The 27397-nt window shown below is 37.9% G+C and overlaps 2 protein-coding genes across 2 annotated transcripts in view; both read right to left on the reverse strand.

Annotated features, from left to right (window-relative positions):
* Nucleotides 1-509: 509 nt before the first annotated feature.
* Nucleotides 510-27397, reverse strand: part of CCAR1 (cell division cycle and apoptosis regulator 1) — a 60300-nt gene continuing 33412 nt past the window's right edge. Inside the window, exons 13-27 of the mRNA XM_081105013.1 lie at nt 26642-26867; nt 25749-25862; nt 25004-25170; nt 24055-24265; nt 23161-23244; nt 20271-20456; nt 14271-14462; nt 9731-9970; nt 9234-9342; nt 6514-6596; nt 5739-5885; nt 3788-3908; nt 3515-3700; nt 1538-1743; nt 510-857 (exon numbers count right to left, since the gene is read on the reverse strand). Coding sequence (XP_080961139.1) covers nt 798-857; nt 1538-1743; nt 3515-3700; nt 3788-3908; nt 5739-5885; nt 6514-6596; nt 9234-9342; nt 9731-9970; nt 14271-14462; nt 20271-20456; nt 23161-23244; nt 24055-24265; nt 25004-25170; nt 25749-25862; nt 26642-26867 — 2332 coding nt within the window. The 3' untranslated portion in view covers nt 510-797. The remainder of the gene's footprint in view (nt 858-1537; nt 1744-3514; nt 3701-3787; nt 3909-5738; nt 5886-6513; nt 6597-9233; nt 9343-9730; nt 9971-14270; nt 14463-20270; nt 20457-23160; nt 23245-24054; nt 24266-25003; nt 25171-25748; nt 25863-26641; nt 26868-27397) is intronic.
* On the reverse strand, nt 12770-13135 carry LOC308529132 (U6 snRNA-associated Sm-like protein LSm2; the record flags this gene model as incomplete). Its single annotated transcript, XM_081105174.1, has 1 exon — nt 12770-13135. One exon carries the CDS (start codon nt 13133-13135, stop codon nt 12770-12772), a length of 366 nt encoding a protein of 121 aa, XP_080961300.1.

Here is a 27397-nt window from a genome sequence, read left to right on the forward strand (position 1 = left end):
TAATTAAACAAGGCTTAACTTAAGACATCATAGTGACATCTACTGGCTTGGTGCTAAACTGTACACTTGATATATACTGTAAAAAACCCTCAAAATTATAATATGGGTGCTCTTCGTAAAAAGTCAAACAATTCACTGAAAGCAGTAACATTAACATCAGAACTGTTAATTCTATGTAAAGCCTTCCACAGATAATATCAACTGTCAATTGCTTCTTAGTTTTTTATGTACTCTCTGTTGGATAAATTGAATTTTTAATGAATGTTTTCAGAGACAGATATTAGAGGAATATCTTTTTATGACAAGTAAAAAAGTCTGGGTCAAAAACTTGCAAAACTTAAGCAGCATGCTATTTTATGATTTATACTAAAATTTTAAAATACTAAAACTTTAAAAAATTCTATAAATAAAATTACTGCAATTTTCTAGGTTGTTTTTTTTCTCTCTCTCTTCTCTCTTTTTTTCCCTAGGTATTTTAATAAAAGACATTTGGTAATTAAATTCTACTGTCAATTAAACTGATAAAGTTTATTGGTGTTAAAACTATAACAAAGTTGATCCTAAAACATTTTGCAATGCAAAATTATTTCACTCAAGGAGTGTTTAATAATTTGAATGCCAGGAATTACAAGCAATTTTCAAAAGCAGACTCTCACATTCATAAAACTTTACACATCGTTTGTACTAACAGATATTTATACTACTAAAATCAAACATGCATCACTTCCAAACATTCTTGTATCATGATTTTTTATATTACATTATTTAACACCATTCCTTCGTCACTACATGTATTATCATACACTTGCACCATTTTCCTTGGATTTCTGATCTTTATCTTCACTCTTCACATTATCCTATATAAAATAACAGACAAGGAAAAAGTATATTTTATTAGAGTCTCTGAAATGTAACTATAACAAATAATAAACATTAGTAAACAGAGATACTCCATTTTAATATCTATGGAAAATTGACCCTGTGGGGCAACTATGTTCAAATCTTTAAATTCTATGCAGAATGGCTTCTAGTATTTGAGAAAGCCATCTGAGCCCTGAGAAATGAGAAGTCCTAAGGAATAACAGTAGTGAATTCCTTGCATTATAGTTTTTTTTCTTCTTGTTCTGAAAGAGAAAAAAGATTGTAGATCTCTATTATTGAAGTTAGTTTACAATGGCATTGAATTACTGGATTTTTTCCCTAGTAACAAAAGAGTACTAGTAAATTAATTTTGAGAGTGCCAAAGAGCTTCTCAACTCTGCCCAAAAGTAAATGGGTTTTAAAAAGAGTGGTTTTATCTTCCTCAAATTCAAATTCACTGAGGAATACAAATAACATTTGCTATAGGAAATAAACCATGTTGACATCCTGAGTAGGTTCTAGAAAAATCTGATATTTAGGGAATTGCTTTTGAACAATCTGATGAAGGGCAGAACGCTACCATTATTTGCTCCAAGAAAAACCACCAAAAAATAGTGTGAAATAGATTAAAAAACTGGAATAAATTATGAAAACATTGAAAGTACAAACTACTAACCTTGTTGAGAACAGTGTGGATTTCATCCATTACTGTGGATAAGTTTCTGATTGTCTTATTCAGTTGGTTTTCAAATTGCAAATTCATATTTTCTGAAATCTTTAAGTTATCTTGTAATTGACTAAGGTCCTTTTTAACTTCTCTGAGTTCACCAGACAGGCTTTTGTTGGAATTCTCCAAATTTAATATGGCTTTTTCATCTTCATCTATTAAAAAATGCATATGCAATTCCTTAAAATAGCCCACTAATGTCAATTTCAAAAATTACATAGCAAACTGCAATACTAACTTAAGTTTTATATAAGTATTACTTCTAAAATCCAGGTTCCATTCTTTTTTTTTTAAACATCAGATGTTTTTCTTTTCTTTTTTTAAATATATTTTATTGATTTTTTTACAGAGGAGGGGAGAGGGTTAGAGAGTTAGAAACACCGATGAGAGAGAAACATCAATCAGCTGCCTCCTGCACACCCTGCACTGGGGACGTGTCCACAACCAGGGTACATGCCCTTGACCAGAATCTAACCTGGGACCCTTGAGTCTGCAGGCTGATGCTCTCTCCACTGAGCCAAACCGGTTAGGCCTCCATTGTTTTATTTTTTTTAAAATATATTTTATACAGAGGAAGGGAGATGAAGAGGGGTTGAGAGCTAGAAATATCGATGAGAGAAAAACATCAATTCAGCTGCTTCCTGCACACTCCCTACTGGGGATGTGCCCGCAACCAAGGTACATGCCTTGACTGGAATTGAATCTGGGACCCTTCACTCGGCAGGCCGATGCTCTATCCACTGAGCAAAACTGGTCAGGGCCAGGTTCCATTTTTAGATGATTGCATAGATTAGACAAAGTAGCAGAAACTAGTCAAAAATAGGAGGATGAAACCCTAGCCCATTTGGCTCAGTGGACAGAGCATCGGCCTTCGGACTGAAGGGTCCTGGGTTCGATTCCTGTCAAGGGCATGTACGTACCTTGGTTGCAGGTTCCCGGCCCTGGTCGGGGCATGTACAGGAGGCAACCAATTGATGTGTCTCTCTCACATCAATGTTTCTCTCTGTCTCTCCTCCTCCCTTCCACTTTCTAAAAATCAATGGAAAAATATCCTTGGGTTGCCCTAGTCGGTTTGGCTCAGGGGATATAGCGTTGGCCTGTGGACTGAAGGGTGCAGGGTTGGATTCTGGTCAAGGGCACATGCCCAGGTTGCAGGCTCGATCCCCAGTAGGGGGCGTGCAGGAGGCATCCAATCAATGATTCTCTCATCATTGATGTTTCTAACTCTCTCTCCCCCTCTCCCTTCCTCTCTGATATCAATAAAAATGTATTTTTAAAAAATCAGATCTTTAGAAAAAAAAAAAAAAAGGATGAAAAGGATGCAACAGAACAATAAAAAAAAACTCGAGAATATGCCTGGTCAGTATGGCTCAATGGTTGAGCATCAACCTATGAACCAGGAGGTCAAGGTTCAATTCCCGGTCAGGGTACATGCCCGGGTTGCAGGCTTGATCCTCAAGGTGGTACATGCAGGAGAGAGCCAATGATGACTCTCTCTCATCATTGATGTTTCTATCTCTCTCTCCCTTCCTCTCTGAAATCAATAAAAATATATTTCTAAGAAACAGCAAAAAAAAAATAACAAAAACCTGAGCATACACATGAAGATCTAAAATTAAGTCTCATATAGCTAAGCAATTTCTTACATTTAACCAAAATGGTCAAAAGTAAAGTTAAATTATGTGGCCTAGACTAAAATATATGATATATAATATGTAAAGGTATGTATGTATCTACACAAATATAGGTTCTCCCCAAAATATATATACACACTCTGAATAATTATAAAGGCAGTATTTATTAAACTACCTTTCATGTTCAAAGTTGAGCTACCAGCTGTTTAAGTGTGTATACATTTTTTGGGGACACCCTGTATATAGCCCAATAGGGTGTTAGAAGTACTGACACATCCAATTCTGTTCTTACCTGTTTTTTCTTCTAGTAACTGTAGCTTCTGCTCTACTTCAGCTCTTACTTTTTCACTCTTTTCCAATTTTTGCAACAGGCTTCCTACATCTACCATTGCACCATTGTAAACAATAAGGCCAACATTTTCTTCCACATCCTTTGATTCCTGTTTTACTGTTGGTGTTGGAAGTAATAACCTGTTTCCTATAATATAAAAGGTACCATATTTTACTTTTTCTTTAACTAATAATACTTATATAGTGGCACAATTTTAAAATAATACTCGCAAACCTAGCATATCTTCTTGCAGTGCTTCACACTCCTCATGGTTTTCTTCATCTTTTGAGGTATCTGTTAATTTCCGATAAAAGCAAGATTCACGGAGTACTACTTTATTAAGAAGCTTCTTTACCTGTTATATAAGTAAAAAAGTTACAAAAATGAAAATAATTTTTTTACTCCCCTTGAACACAAACTGCATTTTCTCAGGTACTCACTCCCAATGAGAGCACTTAATCTTTGAACAATCTTCCATAAAAACTTAAAATCCCAATTATAATTTGAAAAACCTTTTTTACAGTATTATTATTTTTGTTAATCCTCGCCAGAGGATATTTTTCCATTGATTTTTAGACAGAGTGGAAGACAGGGGGAGAGAGAGAGAGAGAGAGAGAGAGAGAGAGAGAGAGAGAGAGAGAGAAACATCAATGTGAAAGAGACACATTGATTGGTTGCCTCCTGCACACACCCCGACCAAAGCTGAGGATCGAGCCTGCAACCAAGGTATACATGTCCTTGACCAGAATCAAACCCAGGACCCTTTAGTCCACAGGGCTGATGCTCTATCCACTAAGCCAAACCAGCTAGGGCTGAAAAATTTTTGTTAAAAACAAAAGTCTAATGCTGAAAGAAAAACTAACATAAATTATATGTACAAAGACAGTTATTATAGTACTAGTACTAGAGACCCAATGCATGTATTTGTGCACCAGTGGGGTCCCTCGGTATGGCCTGCGGGGATTGGGCTGAAACCGGCTCTCTGACATCCCCAAGGAGTCCTGGACTGCGAAAGGGTGGTTCTCAGGTGATGCACCCTGGAATCGGGCTTCCGGCCCTGATTTCGGGTGCGTCACCCGAGAACCACAGCTCAGCAGCTCCTGCGTTAAACGTCTGCCCCCTGGTGGTCAGTGCGCATCATAGCTACCGGTTGGCTGGTCGAACAGTTGGCCGGTTGCTTAGGCTTTTACGTATAGACTAGAGGCCCGGTGCATGGATTTGTGCACATTGAAAGTAAATTAATTAGAAGGTGGCAGGTGGGGTGGGATTGGGCAAGACAGGCTGGACACTCCCTGGAGCCAACCTCTCGCAGTCCCTCCCCAGCCGGCGACACCTGGGGCCGTGCCACGGCTCAAAGGGCATCTGCAGAGTGAGTGGGGTCCGTCCAGCAGGTGGGGTCCCTTGGCCTGGCCTGCAGGGATCGAGCCAAAACCAGCAGCCCGATATCCCTTGAGGGGTCCCAGAGTGCAAGAGGGTACTCTGCAAAGTTGCTGTTCCTCAGCAGCTCCTGGATTGAGCATCTCTCCCTGGTTGTCAGTGCATGTCATACAAGTCCTTTGGTTGATCTCTTACCCACCCCCTCCTTCCCTCTTAGTTTGCAATTCTAAAAAATTAAAAGCCAGCCAGCAACTGTGACTAGTTAAAGGCAATTATGCACATCTATATCATGTAATGTTAAACAGTCATAAAAAGAATAAAGTGGGTCTCTAATTTCATGGTAGAATGCCCATGATAGATTGTTAAATGGAAAAAAAGTTGTCTATCAATATGTATCAAATGATTTCATACATATTGGATGGGAATTAGGAGAGGGGACATTGAACTTTTTAAAAACATATTTTTATTGATTTCAGAGAGGAAGGGAGAGGGAGAGAGAGAAACATCAAGGACGAGAGAAAATTATTGATTGGCTGCCTCCTGCACAACCACTACTAGGAATCAAGCCTGCAACCCAGGTATGTGCCCTTGACCGGAATCAAACCCGGTACCTTTCAGTCTGCAGGCTGACGCCCTATCCACTGAGCCAAACTGGCTAGGGCGACATTTAACTTTTTTATACATTTCATAACTGCTTGACTGTACTACTATATTTAATACATATATACTATATTGCTTTTATACTTAAAAAATCTAAGAGATAAAAAAGTTACTTAAAAATGCTCATTTTAAATATTCACAAGATTACCTGAGCCCGAGAAAGATGTAGTCCAAGAGTATAAAGTATTTCTTCCAAATCCTTTTCAAGAAGGTAACCACAATGACTTTGATCAAAATAAACAAATGCCATTAACAGATCCCTGTTAACTGTGATCATCTGAGTCTTTTCTTTTTCCTAAAGAGAATATAGAAGACATAGCATATAATTTTTACCCCTGAAAAGTGAGAAATTGAGACTATGTCCATATAATAATAAAAACTGGAAAACACCTTTACCTCATCTTAGCTCAAATAAGTTGATATCTGGTTTATGTGTATGGGAGAAAGGAATAAGATATACTGGTTACCTGACATAACCACAAATATAAAAATAGCAGAATTTTGCTCTGAGTGGTAATATATAGATATACAAGGACCAATAAACTTCATAACTATGTTATCCTACAGGGGGAGCTCCGCTCAGACACAAGCCGGGCTGATGGCTGTGAGCGCAGTGGTGTGGCGATGGCAGGAGCCTCTCCCGCCTCCTCTGTAGCCTTAGCCGCAGTCATACATTCCCTGAGGGCTCCCAGGTTGCCAGAGGGATGTCTGACTGCCAGTTTAGGCCCGATCCCCCAGGAAGCAAGCCTAAACTGGCAGGTGGACATCCCCCGAAGGGTCCTGGACTGTGAAAGGGCTGAGGGGACCCTCCCCGCCCAGTGCACAAATTTTCGTGCATCGGGCCTCTAGCGTTTAATAATAAGCCTGGATTATGTAAGAAATGGAATTATCACATTATAAAGAACACAGTAAACAATAAATACCTTATCTTTAGAGGGTCTCTCCTTGCAGTACCTGTTGATATCTCTTTTGTCATCTCGTTTGTTTATTTCTTCCTCATCCCGATCTGTAAAATAAATACAAGAGTAGCAACAAACTCAATACAGATTTCAACTACAACAGAGACAAAAAATACTTTTCTATTACTAATGTTTTCAAATGACACATTAGCAAATGGGATGTATTATAGAATTATACCCCTGAAACCTATATCTTATTAACCAATGTCACTCCAATAAATTAAAAAAAAAAGAAAGAAAAAAAAAGACATTTTAGCAAAGAAACACATAAATAAAAATAGTTTGGATTTTGTAAGAAACAATTAAAAATAAAAGAATCTTATAAACTGACTAGTGCAAAGAAAAGACTGGCTTTATTTAATCAGATAAAAGAAACTAATTCTATAAATATCTGGATGGCACAATTTTAAAAAACCTGAATTTTATACGCAAAACTGAAAATAACAAATTTAAACAAAACACAGAGCCAAGTATATTTTCTAAAAGCTAAAAGGAGTAATACTTTCAAGAATAAATAATTTAAATTAAAAAAATAAAAGCTAAAAGGAGCCCGGCTTGTGTGGCACAGTGGCTGAGTACTGATCTGTACTATGAGGTCACAGTTCGATTCCCGGTCAGGGCACATGCCATGCCTGGTTGCAGGCTTGATCCCCAGTGTGGGGCATGCAGGAGGCAGCCCTCTCATCACTGATGTTTCTATCTCTCTCTTCGTCCCTTCCTCTCCCTTCCTCTCTGAAATCAATAAAAATCTATTTTTTAAAAAGTAAAATTGCATAATTAAAATGAGTGAGTTTTGTGGTATATATTGGCAATCTCAACTGTTATTTAAAAACCTAGAAAATTAACAGTGGAGCTTTACAGGTACTTTATGGCTGGCATCTATGACTGGTTAGGTAATTTATTGTAAAGTATTTTGAATATCATTCCTATTGGTAAAAGTTTGATTTAAAACTTGGGCGATATCTTTCAACCTGGCTGAAGCCATCAGGTAAGCCAAGAAGGGCACTTACAAGTACATCCAGGAAGAAGCAGTCTGATATAACGCGCTTTCCTCTCAGGGTGCACTGCTGGCGGTACTGCCAGCTCTCTGTTCTCCACCTGGCCTCATAAAGCTGGGATACAAGGCCACGCAAGGTCATGTCATAGATCAGATTCATGAGCATAGTGGTGGCCACAAACGCTCAAGTCCTAAGGGTGCAACCTAGGGCAAGACTGTCCATCATATCATGGTAGTAACCAGCTAAAACTTGCTGGAAGCCTTCAGTCTGCTTCTGAGGAAGAAGCTGGGTGGCACTGTGGGGCCCTTAGAGTTTTGAATTCTAACCGGTTTGGTGAAGTTCAATGCACAGATTCGTTGAGGTTACCCTCATCAATCCATTCCATAAAGCTATCAGACATCCTGACACCCAATGGGTCACCAAGCTGTCCGCAAGCACCACTATTGGTGGTTCTTGCTGTGTAGCTTAGAGAAGGTGCAATACTCTCCAGCTCCACTGTTACCACTAATATATGTTTGCAAAATTTTTACCTAATAAACAATTAGGTAAAAAAAAAAAAAAAAACAAAAAAACAAAAAAACAGCAAAAAAAAAAACCTTGGATGTATAATTAGTCTTCATAATATTTGAAAAATGCAAAAATCAGCCCTAGCCAGTTTTGCTCAGTGGATAGAGCGTCAGCCTGTGGACTGAAGGGTCCCAGGTTTGATTCCGGTCAAGGGCACATGCCTGGGTTGTGGGCTCGGTCCCCAGTTAGGAGGTGTGCAGGAGGCAGCTGATTGATGATTCTCTCTCATCACTGATATTTCTCTCTCTCTCTCTCCTTCTCCATTCCTCTTTGAAATCAATAAAAAATATATATATATAAAATAAAAATGCAAAAATCAGTTTTCTTTTTTTAAATATATTTAAGTCTCTCACCTAAAAATAAAATTACTTAATATAAAGATTTTTTCACTAAAGAATAGTTTGTATTCTAAAAAATATTAAAATTATAGACTTCAGCCGAAACCAGTTTGACTCAGTGGATAGAGCGTCAGCCTGCGGACTGAAAGGTCCCAGGTTCGATTCCGGTCAAGGGCATGTACCTGGGTTGCGGGCACATCCCCAGTAGGAGATGTGCAGGAGGCGGCTGATCGATGTTTCTCTCCCATCGATGTTTCTAACTCTCTATCCCTCTCCCTTCCTCTCTGTAAAAAATCAATAAAATATATTTTTTTAAAAAAATTATAGACTTCAAAGATAAAGTTACTAAACAACAAATATATTTTTTTTACTAAGAAATGAATTTTTATTGTTGACAGTATCACAATGTCTCCCATTGTCCCACATGTTGGCCTGCCTCCATTTAGCCCCTATCCCACTCCACACCTTCACCGCACTATTGTTTGTATCTATGGGCTACATATAAGTATATTTTCTTTTTAAAAAATAATATATTTTTATTGATTTCAGAGAGGAAGGGAGAGATAGAATCATCAATGATGAGAGAGAATCACTGATCTGAGAATCACTGATCGGCTGCCTCCTGCTTGCCCCCTTCTGGGGATCTAGCCCGCAACCTGAGCATGTGCCCTTGACTGAAATCGAACCTGCGACCCTTCAGTCCGCAGGCCGATACTCTATTCATTGAACCAAACCATCCAGGGCTGTATATACGTTCTTTAGAAATAAATTTGAATCATACCATCTTCTTCATCCTCAGCTTCTTCTGCTTCCATTGGATCATATTCATCTTGATTATCTTCTTCAGTTTCATCATCATCTTTAGAATCATCTTTTCTTTTATCTTCTTTCTGTAATTTAAAATACCTTAAAATTAATAAGCAAAACATCTTGCCAAATATCAACTTAGAACAAACAAAATAATTAAATCCACTAAACTTACTTGAGGTAGAATCACATTATATATTTATTACAATAATACACTTTAAGAATTAACTGCCATTCACAATATATGTAAATCATATCATGCTGTCTGACTTAAACAAAAAGAATAAACTATAAAACTAGTTACAGATGTTTATATAGGCTTAAACCAAAGACTTAAATTTCGAATACACTAAAAGTTTGTTTTGCCTTTACGTTTTACTATTCTGATGAAACATCATTATTTGTTATATTCTAGAGATTAATTGGAAAACTTCTAAATTAGGTTTGGTGGTCAGAGAAATTATTACAGACCTTCTTTTCATCTCTATCTTCTTTCTTATCTTTATCATCCCCCAATTTTCTTAGTTTGGGTTTTGGCTCATCAATTTCATCATCTCTTTCTTCTTTTTTATCTTTTCTCTCATCTCTTTTGCTTTTCTTTTCCTTTTCTTTTTTGTCCTCTTTCTCAGGAAGAGATAATAATGATTTGTATATTCTGACACCAAAATCTCTTTGAAGCATTTCATTGAAAAGTTCTGCAAATAATGAAACCTATAAAAAGATACCAACAGTAATCCAGACAACTTTAATAGAAATACTGAAAAAAAATCCAGTGCAGTCAGTAATTTGTCAAGTAACTTGCAATATCTAACAATTAATGTGCACTAAAAACAGTTATAATAACTGATGTCAATGATGTTGAGAAGCCTCAAAATCCTCAAAAATTCTTCTGAAGATATAAATACTGTTTAGTATCCTTTTGGTCAAATATTATTATTATTATTTTTTTTAAAAAATATATTTTATTGATTTTCCACAGAGAAGAAGGGAGAGGGATAGAGAGTTAGAAACATCGAAGAGAGAGATCGATCAGCTGCCTCCTGCACGCCCCCCAGTGGGGATGTGCCTGCAAACAAGGTACATGCCCTTGACCGGAATCGAACCTGGGACCCTTCAGTCCGCAGGCCGACGCTCTATCCATTGAGCCAAACCGGTTCGGCCAAATATTATTTTTAAAAAACAAATGTATGCTATAGAAAATCAGGAGTAGAAAAAAAAGAATCTCTACTACCTTATACAATTAATCTTCATGATAAATGTACTTAATTCATTTACCCAAGTTTTTTTTTTTTGTTTTTTTAATGAAATGCCTACTGTGTACCAGGAACTGTTCCAGGCACTGGGGATATAGTGTGAAGAAAGTAGATAAGCATGGCCAGTGGGGCTCAGTGGTTGAGTATCAACCCATGAACCAAGATGTCACGGGTTCAATTCCCAGTCAGGGCACATGCCCAGGTTTTGAGCTCAATCTCCAGTATTGGTTTACAGGGGGCAGCCACTGGATGATGTTCCTCTCTCATTAATATTTCTATCTCTCTATCACTCTCCCTTCATCTCTTTATAAAAATCAATAAAAACATTTTATTTTGTTTATTTTTTAAAATATATTTTATTGATTTTTTTAAAAATATATTTTATTGAGCTTTTACAGTGAGGAAAGGAGAGAGATAGTTAGAAACATCGATGAGAGAGAAAAATCGACCAGCTGCCTCCTGCACACTCCCCACTGGGGACGTGCCCGCAACCAAGGTACATGCCCTTGACCGGAATCGAACCTGGGACCTTTCAGTCCGCAGGCCAACGCTCTATCCACTGAGCCAAACCGGTTTCGGCTGATTTTTTTACAGAGAGGAAGAGAGAGGGATAGAGAGTTAGAAATTAGAAACATCAATGAGAGAGAAACATCGATCAGCTGACTCCCGCACACTCCCTACTGGGGATGTGCCTGCAACCAAGGTACATGCCCTTGACCAGAATTGAACCTGGGACCCTTCAGTCCGCAGGCCGACGCTCTATCCACCAAGCCAAACCAGCCAGGGCAACATTTTATTGTTTAAGAAAGCAGATAAAAATACCAACTCACATGAGCTAACAATATGGCATTGGGGATACAGCATGAAGAAAGCTGACAAAAATCCCAACTCACATGAGCTAACAACAGAATAATCAAATCAACATCAAATTATAAGGAAACAAGCAAGATAAAAGCAGAGAGTAACAAGACTATAATCAGAGAAGGCCTCTCTGATCAGTGGACATTCTAAAAAAAGTGACTTGAAGGTGATAGGGGAATGATAGATAGACACTAGAAGAGCATTCCAGGTAGAGGAAACCAATTCAAAATTCTGAGTAGGACGCATGCATTATTATTTGAGAACACATGGGTAATGAACTTTAGCATCCTCAGGAACCTAAAATTATACACTAAATTTCTTATGTAAATATATCTAAAGTTAATTGCTTTCAACAAATTAATTTGAAATGCAAAATATGTAATCTTTGGCAATATATTCAGTACATTGGGTAAACCAGCTTAATCTATTTTCCTGATCATAAAGGATAATACAATGTATTAAAATTGTAATTGATCTTATATTTAAATCATGCTGTCATTATACATTTTTAATAAAAATAACTCTATTATTAGTAAAATGACCATTAAAGATGTTTAAAATTCTACTTTCTCTTAACCATTAAACAAAAATTTCCCTTTGGGTAAGTAAATAGCAAGAGGCATATCTTTTCCTTAAAGTTTTCTACTACATAGAGATAAAAAGCAGTATTAAAATGTGCTAGATTAGTACAGAACAGTAACTAGAAGAGCAGAATTAATTCTGCATATCTTTTCATCTACAAGCATTGAAAGACATACATCTACCATTGATATTATATCAGCTATTTATAATTTTAATGATATATGGTTTTTCTTAGTTATAGAATAATTTCTTTTAAATTAATATATCAAAATGACTTCTTCATTCTAATAATAGGTTAAAAGGAAACTAACCAGGGGGATATGTTAGGTGGGGAGGAAAAAGAAAGGACCATTTTGTTAGCAAAGGGCTGTTTCACAAATCACTTTGTTTCCACCAGAGTAGCATTAATTTGGGAGCCTCTTACAGCATTAGATATACAGTACACACTTTATTTACTTTTGCACCATAAATTTTATTCCCGATGCAGGACAGATTCCTTCCATTCCCCCAAGTGAATCACATGCTGCCCAGGAAATCTAGGAGATTCTCCCACCATCTCCGGGGAAGGAGTAAGAAAGGCATGTGCTGGGGACCAGGAACACTGCAGTTCCCCAGACAACTTATCTTCCCCTTCTCACTGAGGATAGCTGCTACCCACTAATTAGTCTTCTCACCTACTCATCCCTTTTTTAAAAAAAGCACCTTCACTATTGAAAAACAATAAACATCTTAAGTATGAAGGAGGGGGTCCTGGGCTGGGACACCAGGTCAAGGATCACCAATGGAAGAGGAAAGGGGAGTAGAGGAGGAGTCATCACTGTTTCTGCTGCAGGGTCTCCTTCCTCGCTACATTCTGTAGTAACTGCATGTCCACCTCATGTGCGGGCAATTGCACATAGCGGACCACTGAGCTTCGGATGAAGCAGTTCTTCACCGATAATATGTGAGGGTATTTCTCAGGGTCTGTGACACTGATGTCGGTTAGTTTGATGTTGAGATACTGATCCACAGAATGGAGGATCTCACAGATGCTCAGGTCATTTTTGAGTTCCACGACCACATCCTTGCCCACAAGGGACTTGAAAAATAGAAGAGAAGGGCTGTGGGCCAGACCTGGAAAGCGAGGGCCTGATGCCGTGGGCCAGAGGCCAGGTGGGAACCAGAGCGCGAGCCAGAGCATGGGACAGAGTGGGGCGGGGTGTGGCGTGGCAGGGAGCGCCTCGGGGAGCTTACAGTGCAGAAGGGGGCTACAGTACACACTTTATAAGCAGTAGGTAATATCAAATATTTTTTCCCTTATTTCTTGAATGACTACTACATGGCGAATACTACTATGAGTTAAATTTATGGCAACTGGTGACAAAAATATCAGATAGATAACATTTAAGGGTATTAGCTTACTGGAATTACTAATGTATCAAAAATTATAAACATTTAAATATCTGTAACATTTTATATTAAGACGAATATGCATGCATTTCATGTTTTCTAACTACCTCAGTAATCTATATGTGTTTGCAAATGTCTCTAGTCTAAGCATTTTACTTCATTTTCATCTAACCATTTGGTGGACAATGACTTCTTGGGTCAAATAAGTATGACTGATTTTTCCAATACAATATATAAACTAAAACAAGGTGAGATATTTTGGTAAGACACAATAATTGAACATGATTATTATTTTTACAGGCTATTAAAAATTTAATATTTTCAGATACTTTATATTGTTTCATTCAAAGAATAAAACCATCATTTGCTTAGGGATAAACATCTTCAATTGTTTTAAAAAATGATAAGCTGTATGTTGTAAAGCTGCTCTAAAATAATGGTACGAAGAAATAGATTCATGTTAAAAAGATGAACCTCAATTAGTGTATCTTACACCTCAATCAATCACAAATGAAATTTTCAATGCCATTAATTAGTATTACAATTCTAGAGTAAGTAATAAAGCATTGCCTCATTTCCAAGAGAGGCAATTAGATATTATGTATCACGTACCTCTGATATCCTGAGGAAACTTACTGCTACCTTATGAAGTACTTAGGAAAAAAAGAAATTGAACCTGACTTAAGATCATCAATTTACAGGAAGTACCAAGGCCAGAACAAACATTTAAAATATGCCATAGGAATGCAATCAGCAAAAGTGGGTCTGTGAAAAATCACCTGGTTTTATTTCTCCCCCAAAATAACAAATTGCAAGAAAAAAAAACCAAAAAACAGAATAAAAAAAGGACCTTGAAATTTAAGATATATTACCCAATCAAATTGTGTGGCTCTCATTTGGATACCAATTCAAACTTAAATCAGTACCTCAAATGAATGTTCTTTATTATCTTCTAATCTGTAGTCCAAAAGTACGCTCAGAGACATGATGCTACAATCAAACTTGCCACTTTTTGCAGCCCAATTTGGATGTACAATAATGGCTGGTTCATCAGGCAAAATATATCTTCTTTCCCGACGCTGGCGTTCCATTTCCTCTTGACGTTTTCTTTCTTCTTCCTAAGTATTTGAAATTTTAAGTAAAGGTTAAATTTCCGTGTACAATATGTACATACAGTTGACCCTTGAACAATATATGAATTGCATAGGCCCACTCATTTGTTAATTTTTTTCAATACCTATAATGTTTTTATCCCTGGCTGGGAGTCTGAGGATGTGGAGGGCCAACTGTATGCACTGATCTAAGACATTTTATTTAGAAGACTTGAGTACCCATGGATTTTGGTATCCACAGTGGTTCCTGGAACTAATCCCCAAAATATATCAAGGGCAGTAAGCTTTTAGGGAGTCAAAAGTTGTATAAAGATTTTTTAAAATCGATTTTGAGAGAGGAAGGGAGGGAGAAAAGGAAGGGGAGAGAGGGAAAAAGGGAGAGAAGAAACATCGATTTGCTGTTGCATTTATTCATGTATTCATTGGTTACTTCTTTTATGTGCCTTGATGGGAGAATGAACCCACAACCTTGGCTACTAGGACAACCCTCTAACCAACTGAGCTACAGCCAGGCCTCTGAACACAGATTTTTGACTGAGCAGGAGTTGGTGCCCCTAGACCCAGCACTGTTCAAGAGTCAACTGTAATCAAATGTATACCATGTAAAGAAAAAATTCCGTGACTACTTCTGATGATTACTCCAACCCTAAGGGCTGAGAATGGAGAAAAATTCAAATTTACTAAGTCTTAGCTGTTTTTATGGCTCTTTCTTTGTATTTCCCAGCATAAGAAATTACCTGTGAAGAAGGGGGGAAATACCTATGTTAATGTTACATACAGTAAATCAGGGGATTTTTGGGAAATACTGGTGCTAGCACGGCTTCTGGATCTTCCTGAATCCGCACAATTAAAAAGAGATAGAGCCCTAGCTGGGTTGCCCAGTGGAAAGAGTGTTGGCCCCTGGACTGGAGAGTTGCAGGCTCGATCCCTGGCCCAGGTGGGGAGGCATGTGGTGTGGGAAGCAACCAATCAATGTGTGTCTCTCACATCAATGTTCCTCTCTCTGTGTCTCTCCCCCTCCCTTCCACTCTCCCTAAAAATCAATGGAAAAAAATCCTCGAATAAGGATTGACAACAACAACAACAAAAAAGAGATACCAAATAATCTAGATACCAAAACCAAAATCCATGCACATTCATAACAAAACAAGGTAACAAAGTATCTCCATTAATCCCAATGTACAAGAGGGTGAAAAAAAAAGCCCCAAGAACCAGATCTGTTCCTGGTGTCCGTGTATGGGGACGGCAGAAGGAAGTAATGGAGTTGTCCTGAAGGATCTAAGGACAGGAAAACACGAAATACTCCAAAGGGAAAGAAAAAACAATAGTCAACAGGCATTCAACTGGAAACCGAAGTAGGTCAATTAAGAACAGCAGCTCAAATTACGCAAAGTTCTACTTCCAACAATAGTGAGTTAAGATCTGAAAGGGTATAGAACATTCTAGCCCTATAAACCTACAAAGCTGATTTATTAGGGCACTCTTCCAGCACAGGGCCTCACACTGAGGAGAAACTTCTGGGAGTAGAATCAATACTGAGCCGGAGAGGGACAACAGAGACCTGGGAAGAGAAGGTCCGGTGTGGCTCAGTTAGTGGGGCCTTGTCCTGTGCACCAAAAGGTTGTTGGTTTGATTCCCCGTTTGGGCACATGCACGGTTTCAGGCTCCATCCCAGGTAAGGGGCATGCAGGAGACAGCCGATTGATGTTTCACTTGACCATTGATGTTTATGTCTCTCTCTCTCCCTCCCTCCATCCCTACCCCACCCTTCCTCTCTGTAAATCAATTCTAAAAATCTTAAAAAAAAAAGAAAAACTGACAGGGCAATAGAGAAATCTCAGAAAGGAAGCCATCATATTGCTTGACAGAATAAGAAAACAACAGAACACAGAGCTCCGTGAAGTTAGAAAAGCGATCTGAAGCAACCTCCTTCTATTCAAATTTTAAGTAAACTAAATTCACATAAATAAGTGAAATGGGCCAAAACCGGTTTGGCTCAGTGGATAGAGCGTCGGCCTGCAGACTGAAAGGTCCCAGGTTTGATTCCGGTCAAGGGCATGTACCTGGGTTGCGGGCACATCCCCAGTAGGAGATGTGCAGGAGGCAGCTGATCAATGTTTCTCTCTCATCGATGTTTCTAACTGTCTATCTCTCTCCTTTCCTCTCTGTAAAAAGTCAATAAAATATATTAAAAAAAAAAAATAAGTGCAACGGAAGGTCAATTCCATACAAAGTTACTATTTTTTTTTTTAAAGGAGCAGAATTAGATCCCTACAGGCAATGAAAGTAGGCCAAGAGATTAAGAAACGATTAACAAGGCATGAAAGAACAACAAGAATTTTAAAATTAAAAAATAAGGTGCTAGCATTAAAGAAACAATTAGAAAAAAAAGTTTCAGAAATTTAAGAATAAAACCAGAAGAAACATAAAAGCAAATAAATTCAAGAAATAATGCCTTAAGATAACAGAAAAAGGAACTTACTTTTTCACAGCAGTATTATTCACAATAGCTGAGAGATGAAAACAATCCCCAATACCCATAAACAGATGAATAATAAACAAAATGTGGTATACTAGTATATACAGACCATGCAACATTATTCAGCCTTAAAAAAGAAATGGGGGCAAGGGGGCAGGGGGAAAAAAAGAGAAATGAAGTTCTGATACATGCTACAACATTGAAAACATTATGCTGAGAAAAGTCAGACACAAAAGGACGTCTACTAAACAGTTCTACTTACATGAAGTATCTAACACAGGCAAATTCATAGTAACAGAAAGCACAACAGAGGTTCTAAGGCAGCGGTTCTCAACCTGTGGGTCGCGACCCCCTTGGGGGTCGAACAACCCTTTCACAGGGATGGCCTCACCATCGGAAAACACATCTATAATTACATATTGTTTTTGTGATTAATCACTATGCTTTAATTATGTTCAATTTGTAACAATGAAAATACATCCTACATATCAGATATTTACATTACGATTCATAACAGTAGCAAAATTACAGTGATGAAGTAGCAACGAAAATAATTTTATGGTTGGGGGTCACCACAACATGAGGAACTGTATTAAAGGGTCGCGGCATTAGGAAGGTTGAGAACCACTGTTCTAAGGGATTGGGGGAGAGAGGTTGGAGAGTTAATATTGTTTGGGATAATGATTAAGTTTCTGGAAATGTAGAGTGGTGATGGTTGCACTTAATGCCACTGAACTACACACTAAAAAATGGTATAAGATAACTTTTATTTATGTATATTTTATCACACACAAAAAAGTTTGTTAAAGAGAAACTTTCCTGGAAAGTCAGAAATTACATATTAAAAGAGCACAGCATGCCCTTGCTGGTTTGGCTCAGTGGATAGAGCGGTGGCCTGTGGACTGAAGGGTCCCAGGTTCGATTCCGGTCAAGTGCATATGCCCGGGGTTGCAGGCTCAATCCCCAGGAGAGGACATGCAGGAGGCAGCCAATCGGTGACTCCCTCTAATCATTGATGTTTCTATCTCTCTCTCCCTCTGCTTTCCTCTCTGAAATCAATAAAAACATAGTATTTTTTAAAAAAGAGCACAGCATGCATCTGAATAGATTAACCCAGAATGACCAATATCTAACTATATTTCTAATTAAATGAAAAATTTGTACATCTAGGAAAAATAGCAAGTGACTGCATCAGAAAGCAATCATTACTTTTTGAAAGCAAAACTTTCTCAAAAAGTATATCAAGGAAAATAAATGTGAGCCAAAGATTTTATATTCAGACATAGCTGGTTTGGCTCAGTGGATAGAGCATCAGCCTGCGGAATGAAGGGTCCCAGGTTTGATTCCAGTCAAGGGCACATGCCTGGGTTGTGGGCTCAGTCCCCAGTAGGGGGTTGTGCAGGAGGCAGCCAATCTATGACTCTCTCATCATTGATGTTTCTATCTTTCTCCTCTCCCTTCCTCTCTGAAATCAATAAAGATATATTTTTAAAAATTATTTTTTAATTAAAAATAATTAATATTCAGCAAAACTGATTTTCAAGCAGAAAGGGTATAGTCTGTTATCAACATACAAGGACTTAAATAATAGTACCATGAGCTCTGAGGAATCTAAGAGATGAACTTCAGAGACCATGATAAATGGACTCGTGGTGAGCATCAGATATTTACTTGAAGAACCAAGATTAAATTAGTATTAAAAGACAGTATGGTATGTAATGCTGCATGCTAGAGCAATGTATTTTTAGCACAACATAAAAACAATAAGAAAATAGGAAAATGCAAAAATATTTTCAAACTAACTTTGGCAAGAATGTTGATGGTGGTACAATTAGTATTGTGTGTCTGAACATATTCCCATCCACTGGCAAAAAAAAGGGACAATGTGAGCTTCAATAAGAATAAGAACTCTCTGGTGAGCATTATGCTAAGTGAAATAAGCCAATCAGAGAAAGATAAATATCACATGATCGTACTCATTTGTGGAATATAAATAACAACATAAACTGATGAACAAAAATAGTTACAGAGCCGAAACCGGTTTGGCTCAGTGGATGGGGCGTCAGCCTGTGGACTGGAAGGTCCCGGGTTCGATTCCGGTCAAGGGCATGTACCTTGGTTGCGGGCGCATCCCCGGTGGGGAGTGTGCAGGGGGCAGCTGGTCGATGTTTCTCTCTCATTGATGTTTCTAGCTCTCTGTCTCTCTCCCTTCCTCTCTGTAAAAACTCAATAAAATATATTAAAAAAAAAAATAGTTACAGAGACAGAGAAGCATCAAACAGATCGTCAAACCTCAGACGGAAGGTGAGGGTGGTGGGGGGGAGGTAAGAGATCAACCAAAGGACATGTATTCATGCATATAAACATAACCAATGGACACAGACATTAGGGGAGTGAGGGCATGTGTTGGGGGGTGGGAATGGCCGGGGAGAGGTCAATGGGGGGGGGGGGGAAGAAGACATATTAATACTTCAATCAATAAAGAATAAAAAAATAAAAGAATAAGAACTCTCAAGAACAAAGATTAAAAAAATAAGAAATACAGACTTGAAACCCATTCAAATACGATTAAATTCATAAATTCATAATTATATTAAAGACAAACAAACACATAACCATCTGAAGATGACAGGGAACCTAATTCATTATCTTGAAAACTGGATAAAAAGACTCAAACACCGATTCTGCCTTCTACACAGGCCCTTTGTAAACCCAGATTTCGCATCCCTATATTTAACAGTGAATCAAAATATTTGGGGGAGGAGTAGAGTGGAAAAAAATCCCAGACTTCTAAAAAGCAACACTGAAAATTTCCATATGCCAAGACTATGCTGAATTCACTCAAATGAAGTGATGTATAGGCATACCCTACTGAAAATACAGGTTGTATGCAAATACTGTCATTTTATATAAGAGACTTGAGCATCCTCAGATTTTGGTATCCATGGGGGTCGTGGAACCAATCCTCCGGGGATACTGAAAGAAGACTGTATTTGAATTAAAAACTATACCACCGGGAAATCAAATAGGTAAGATGAATACGTGAAAATAAAAAAAACAACAATTATAATATCACCATTTTCACTTGAAATCTTCCTGTCTTGAACAGTTCAATTCTAAAGCAATTCCATCAGGCAAAGTAGAAGCCTACAAAAGGAATGGAGGCAAGCAGGCCAGGAGAGCTACAATGACCAGGAAAGATGAGCTGCTCAGTTACCAACAATGAAACCCAAATGGAGCCAAGAATGCATCCAAACAGTGAAACAACATAGGGTAGGAAGTCAGACCAAAGTGGAGAAAGGTAACAAGTATATTTTAAGTGATTTAGTATATACCTCTTTATCATCTTCAGATTTCCTATCATCCTCCTCTTCATCTTCTTTTTCAGATTTCTCTAATTCCTTTTGTTCTTCTTTTTGCTCTTCTACTTTAAGTTGCTTTGTCAATCGGGCTATTAACTGGGATTTTAACCCTTTGGAGCTAAGGGTTCGACTTTCTAATTCTTTTCGAAGATCATTTACCTAAATGTACAGAGTATAAAAATACAGGAAAAGAAAACAAGATATTGAAATAGAGAATAAATTGTGTGATTATCACCTAGTCTGATTTTTTAAAACTTTAGTGAAAGGGATACTTATACAGCTCATAAAAGGTTTGTAAAAATGCAAACTGATTAGAACATTTTTGAAAAATAATGTACAACATACATTAAGATGCTTAAAAATAGTTAATGTCTCTGACCCAGGAATTCTAATTTCTGGGAATTCACTCTAAAGAAATAACCTAGACACATAAAAAGAACCAACTTTATACATTCCTTTTCAGAGTCTCTTCCTCCAAAAGAGTCAAGGATCTAAATATCCAATAAAAGGGTAATACTTAAGAAAAAACAGTACATCAGCTAGATAAAACAGCATACATTTAAAATTAATTACATGGGAAACACTAATATTAATTGAAAAGGATGAGCCGAATAAAAAATAAAAGAGTAAGAACTCTCAAGAATAAAGATTAAAAAAATAAGAAATACAGACTTGAAACCCATTCAAATACGATTAAATTCATAATTATATTAAAGACAAACAAACACATAACCATCTGAAGATGACAGGGAACCTAATTCATTATCTTGAAAACTGGATAAAAAGACTCAACACCGATTCTGCCTTCTACACAGGCCCTTTGTAAACCCAGAGCGTCGGCTTGCGGACTGAAAGGTCCCAGGTTCGATTCTGGTCAAGGGCATGTACTGGGGTTGCAGGCACATCTCCAGTAGGAGATGTGCAGGAGGCAGCTGACCGATGTTTCTCTCTCATCGATGTTTCTAACTCTCTATCTCTCTCCCTTCCTCTCAGTAAAAAAATCAATAAAATATATTAAAAAAAAGAAAAAGAAAAAAAAAAAGATGAGATAGCAACTTTTTATATAACATGATTAGAAACAACCAATCAATCACAAGCTGATACCCAGAAAAAAAGAATGGCAAAAAATACAACAAAATTTTAAGAGTGGTTATATTTGAATGATAGGCTCAAATAATTTTTTTCCTTCTATTTTTCATGTATGCATCAATTTTTAAAACAAGCATGCATTACATTTATAATGAAAATAAATGTAAGTTTTAAAATAAGAAACTTAAGCCCAGTCAATGTGGCTCACTGGTTGAATGTCAACCTATGAACCAGGAGGTCATGGTTCGATTATGGGTCAGGGCACATGCCCAGGTTGTGGGCTCAATCCCCAGTGTGAGGCATGTAGGAGGCAGCCAATCAATGATTCTCTCTCATAATATATATATACTAGAGGCCTGGTGCACAAAAATTTGTGCACTTGGGGAGGTCCCTCAGCCCGGCCTGTGCACTCTCGCAGTCTGGGACACCTCGGGGGATGTCCACTTGTTGGCTTAGGCCCGCTCCCCCGGGGGACCGGGCCTAAGCTGGCAGTCAGACATCCCTCTGGCAGTCCAGGAGCCCTCGGGGGATGTCCCCTTGCCAATGGGGAGCAGGCCTAAGCTGCAGTTGGACATCCTTAGCGCTGCTGAGGAGGCAGGAGAGGCTCCCGCCATCACCGCTGTGCTGGCAGCCATCAGCCTGGCTTGTGGCTGAGCAGAGCTCCCCCTGTGGGAATGCACTGACTACCAGGGGTCAGCTCTTGCATTGAGCATCTGCTCCATGGTGATCTGTGTGTGTCATAGTGACCAGTCATTCTGTTAGGGTCAATTTGCATATTGCCCTTTTATTATATAGGATAGAGGCCTGGTGCATGGGTGGGGGCCGGCTGGTTTGCCCTGAAGGCTGTCCTGGATCAGGGTGGGGGTCCCCACTGGGGTGCCTGGCTAGCCTGGGTGAGGGGCTGATGGCTGTTTGCAGGCTGGTCAAGCCCCCAGTGGAGACCCTCACCCCATGGGGGTTTGACCAGCCTGGGTGAGGAGCTGAGGGCTGTTTTCAGGCTGGCCACAGCCGTGGGCTGGAAGCAGGTATCTGGGATTTATTTATCTTCCATAGTTAAAACTTTGTAGCCTTGAACGGAGCTCAGGACCGGCAGGGCAGGTGGGAAGCTTGGCTTCCTCCATTGCCGGGGACAACCCAAGCCTCCTGCTCGCTCCAGCTCTGTGGCCCTGGAGCCGCTGGCATCTTAGTTGGGTTAATTTGCATATTCACTCCTGATTGGTTTTGTGGGCATGGCTGGTGGGTATAGCAGAGGTATGGTCAATTTGCATGCTTCTCTTTTATTAGATGGATTTTTAAAATATATATTTAAATATATATATATATATATATATATTTATTTTTTTTTTTTTTAAGAAACTTAATAGCAAAGCCATTGGTTTGACAAAAAGTCCTAGGATTCAGGCTTAATCTATTTGCCTATATTTTCTGTATCTATAGGACTCTATGTGAAGCCTGATGTTGATGACAACTTGAAGTAGTGCAAGAATAACAAACATTCTTATGAATGTAACTGGTAGATTGCTGGCGCCAGTTGGGGCCCATGTGGGAGGCACCAATCAATGTGTCTCTCTCCGCCCCTCCCTTCCACTCTCTAAATCAGTGGAAAGATATCTTCAGGGAAGCATTAACAACAACAACAACAAAAAGCAATGTGGGTTAAAAAGCTAGTTTCATGACAAAGAAGAAACACTTTTATTTTTGCTGAGAAGAGAATTAATCAGTTTTTATGTGTTAAATAACAAACTGCAAAAGCAACTACCTCTTTCAAAGTTACCTTCATTGTCTTTGGGTCAAGTTTAGACCAATGGGTAGGAGTAGAAATTTCTTTAGCTTCACCATCATCCTTCTCTTCTTCATCCTGATATACAAAGTTAAGAACCTAATTATTATTCTGAAACCTTAAAATAAAGGTAATTTATTTTTAAAAGTCTGTTGCTGATCTGTGCAAGGTCACAAATGTTTCAGATTGTCTTCTCCTAAAGTTATTTAGGCAAATCCACGTACATACATTCTACCACTTTTAATTGATCACAAAGACACTCATCAGCCAATCAAAGCCAGATCTGTGAAACACAAAAGGGTGATAAATTACAACACAAAGGATATCAAGGATGCACAAACACTGCCGGTCTCCACTAACCACACAGTGTGTGATCTTGCCCCAATTTTCAAACCACCCAAAGTCAAGGTTTATTTAGCCAGACCTTTCAAATGTACCAAAGATGATGCCACATAGCCTGAAATTTCAAATCTCTCAGACTTGTGGTTGTCCAATTTCAAATATCCATGATTAGAACTGATGACCGTGAAAGAGAAAATTTTTTAAATTTTAGAAAATGGCAAAATGTTTAAAATGGCTTAATACTGAATCTTGCTCAACAACTGGTCCCAGATTCCAGCAATTAGACCTATGATAAAAACAAAATTCTGTGCAATTTAAGCACAACTTATTTCCTTTGAGGTCTCAGAACTCTTAAAGTTAGCATAACAGACAGATTTTTTAAAGAGGAAAGAACATACAACTATACTGCTGAAAGCTGGATTACCAGTCGCTGTTACCAGTTATGTTCCTCCATGTGTGTTTGTTATGTAGTGTGTGGTGTGCTTTGTGCCTGTGTTCCTGTGCCTGTGAGAAGCGGAAATAGAAAAAGGGATTAGCGTTCAGTGCCTGTTCTCCATCAGCCTCCTTGCGTTCACCCTGAAGCTTCTCCACCAGCTGCTGCTTGTATCCTCGGGAGAGGGTTTCCCACTCTGAGCGGGTGGGAAGGCAATGCCAAACATCCGGGAAAAATAAAACCACTGTCTCCACATGAGCTGGAACTGTACGCCCCTTGTGGGTCTCCTCAGGGCGATGGTAGCGAATCTCTGCAAAACGGTACCTGTTGCAAGGGAAGAAGCATGTTGGAAAAAAATTCTAAAATACATTTTAAAGACCCTAGTTCACTTGTAGCACATCAAGTAAAGAAATTTTGCTGCAAGAACTTGCGGTTGGTCTAAAGAAAAAAAAAATTATAGAAGCCATAGTTCCTCTTTTGGTACATTTGTACAATATTTATAGTTAAAAGAAGAATATATTCCCCAACGCATTTTCATGTTTGATTACAGAGCTACGCATATTTTAGGGAATACCTGAAGAAGCTGGATAGCTGTTCAGATTTCATGTGCTAAAAAAAAAAATTCTCAATTAAGTCACAAGAAATATACTAAAATACACAAGACAAATAAGCCTCAAGAGAAAATATGGCTGAACAAAAATAATCAGCAACTACATCATCTTATAACAAAAGAATTATAATGAAATGAAGTTCTCTCTTGACGATCTTCTCCAGCTATGCATGAAATGAAAAATATTTTCAACATACAATGAAACTTCCGAAGTACAGCATAACAAAGCATTTAAATTTTCAGTTTATTTTGATTAGTTCTTAAATCTCCCTCCCCCTCCCAACATTTTTGGCACCAAATAAACTTTTGCTACAAATGGGGATTTTTCCTTTGAGGTTACCTGCATGATCAAGGTTGCTAAAATAAGGGGAGGGAGTGTAGGCTGATAGACAAGATCATCTACATAAACTATTAGAAAAACATTTCTAATCAAAAAATGAATTGGTACTTACCATTGTGTGCACACACTTAGGTCAATGCCTGTCAGAGCCTTACAACAACGAATAGCAGTCTTAATCAACACAGAGGGATCTTTTTCTGGGTCTGGTCCATCCAACGAAGGAGACCAGTGGCCTCCAATGGCCATGGCTTCATCCTTGCCTTTCATGCCCACTAAAAACTAATTCAAAACAAAGAATCATTTACATATATTATGCAACTTATAAAATTATACATAAAATACTTGGAAAGGAAAGGTACAAACCTTTCCAATATCATTTTTACTACCTCTGGTATCTGTCAGTCAAGGAAGAGTTCAGTTCATCGTGTTCCACACTGCATTTCAGCAATGGAATAGGATTTACACATCATAACTCATCCTTCTAAAACATTTCTTCAGATAAAGAGTTCTTTTAAAGAAACAAGCTATAATTCACACTTTAAAAGCACCCAAAGATACACTAAATCATTATCATTAAGATTTATCTATACTACAAATATACAACAACAAAATCACAGCTGAGGTAGTGACATAATGAATACGATATAGCCATAATCTGCAGTGAGAAAAACATCAACATCACTACAGTCTGAATGCCTTAATATTAAAATTATTATTAAACTCAACAAGATTAAATAGATAGTGTTTTAAATTGTATATATAGTCCACATACACACACACACACACACACACACACACACACACACATTTAGAACCAAGCAAAGCAAATACACATCTAAAGTTATGTTTCATTTTACCTTAACAAGTCTAGCAGGATGTTGAAATCCATCTCGAAGTTCTTGTGGGTCTTCAGCTAGAGCACAGGACTTATGATACAAATCTTCCATACTAGGGCTGGCCATCAGCATTACCTATTATAGTCAAATAATTCAATCCTGTCAAAAGTCTATGTAAAGAAAATAAGAAGCACTACGTATTATCCTTACATATTAGATACCCAAATTTTTTAATAAAAATGTAAAGTAAAATGCTACAGCACCCAGAAGCTGTGACTCAGTGGGTGAGTACTGACCTATGAACCAGGAGGTTACAGATCGATTCCCGGTCAGGAAACATGCGCAGGTTGTGGGCTCGGTCCCCCGTAGGGGGTGTGCAAAAGGCAGCCCATCAGTGATACTCATCACTGATGTTTCCACCTCTCTCTACCTCTCCCTTCCTCTTTGAAGTCAATAATAATATATTTAAAAAAAATAGATACCTTATAACTATACAGTTTTAACATTTCAAGGGATGCTTTTTGATGTTTTAAAACATCAGAAAACTACTGATCATAGCAATATACTAAAAGTTACCCTGCAGACTAACATATAATACATTTACCCACCATTATGTTTTATCTGGCCTAGTCAAAGTCATAGAACATTCCAAAAATCTCATTACATCAACTTCATCTTCACATTTTTATGTGGTTCAAAGTGTTAAAAAATAACCATAATTTTACAGTTTAAGAGGTAAGGTAAAGAGAGGTTAAATTAAATTACTTAAAAAAAACAAAATAGAATAGCAGACAAGAAAACATAGGAATTCAAGGTCTTACACCTAATAACCACTTTCTGAAAATTAATTCCACATACACTCTTAATGTGAGTAACTGCTCATAAATTTTAGCTATGTATCACAAAATACAAACCTTTGCACTGTATAAGTGATCGGCATCTGGTGGATCAAGAATGGCCATATTTTTTTCTAAGGACTCTACTTCTCTGTGCATTACATAGAAATTGCAGTAATTTCCCAGCTGAAATGGTCTTGACAAAGGGAAAGCATCCACCCATGTAAACTGAGCATCAAAAAAGTCACTAGGTATATATAAATTCTGATAACGGCGCCTTAGTTCCATCATGTCACAACTAGGACTGAAAAAAAGACATAAGTAGTGAATAAAAAGCCTTAATACCAAAGAGTATGCAAACATTCACTCAATTCTGAAGAGTGAATGTGTTGTACATCTAACCTGACATGGCTAAAAGCCAGCTGCAAATGGTCAATTACTAATGAGCTATAGATGTGCAGAAAGGCATATGATAATCTCATTTTCAAATTGTTTACTTACAGCTTTGAATAAATAACATATCTAAATGTTACCTTTATTTCTTTACTTTTTGTGTGTAGCTTAAAATTCATTAGAGAAGACCCTTTGAAATAACTTCAACCCCAGCTCCAGAGAAGATCTGAACAAAAGCAGTTCTGTCTCAGTTGAAACTGTACACTTTTGAGAAAGTTATGGTTCATATAGAATGACAGAAAGAAGGGATAAGAGTGGTACCAAATTAGTATAAGAGCTCCTCAATCAGTTTTATACAGCGTAGAAATACAACTTTTATTCTATAGTAAGATCCTAGGTCAAGAATATTTTACATTCAAAATTAAATAAAATTCACGTGAA

The sequence above is a fragment of the Myotis nattereri genome (genome assembly GCF_964212035.1).
Source record: "Myotis nattereri genome assembly, chromosome: 13".
NCBI lineage: Eukaryota > Metazoa > Chordata > Mammalia > Chiroptera > Vespertilionidae > Myotis > Myotis nattereri.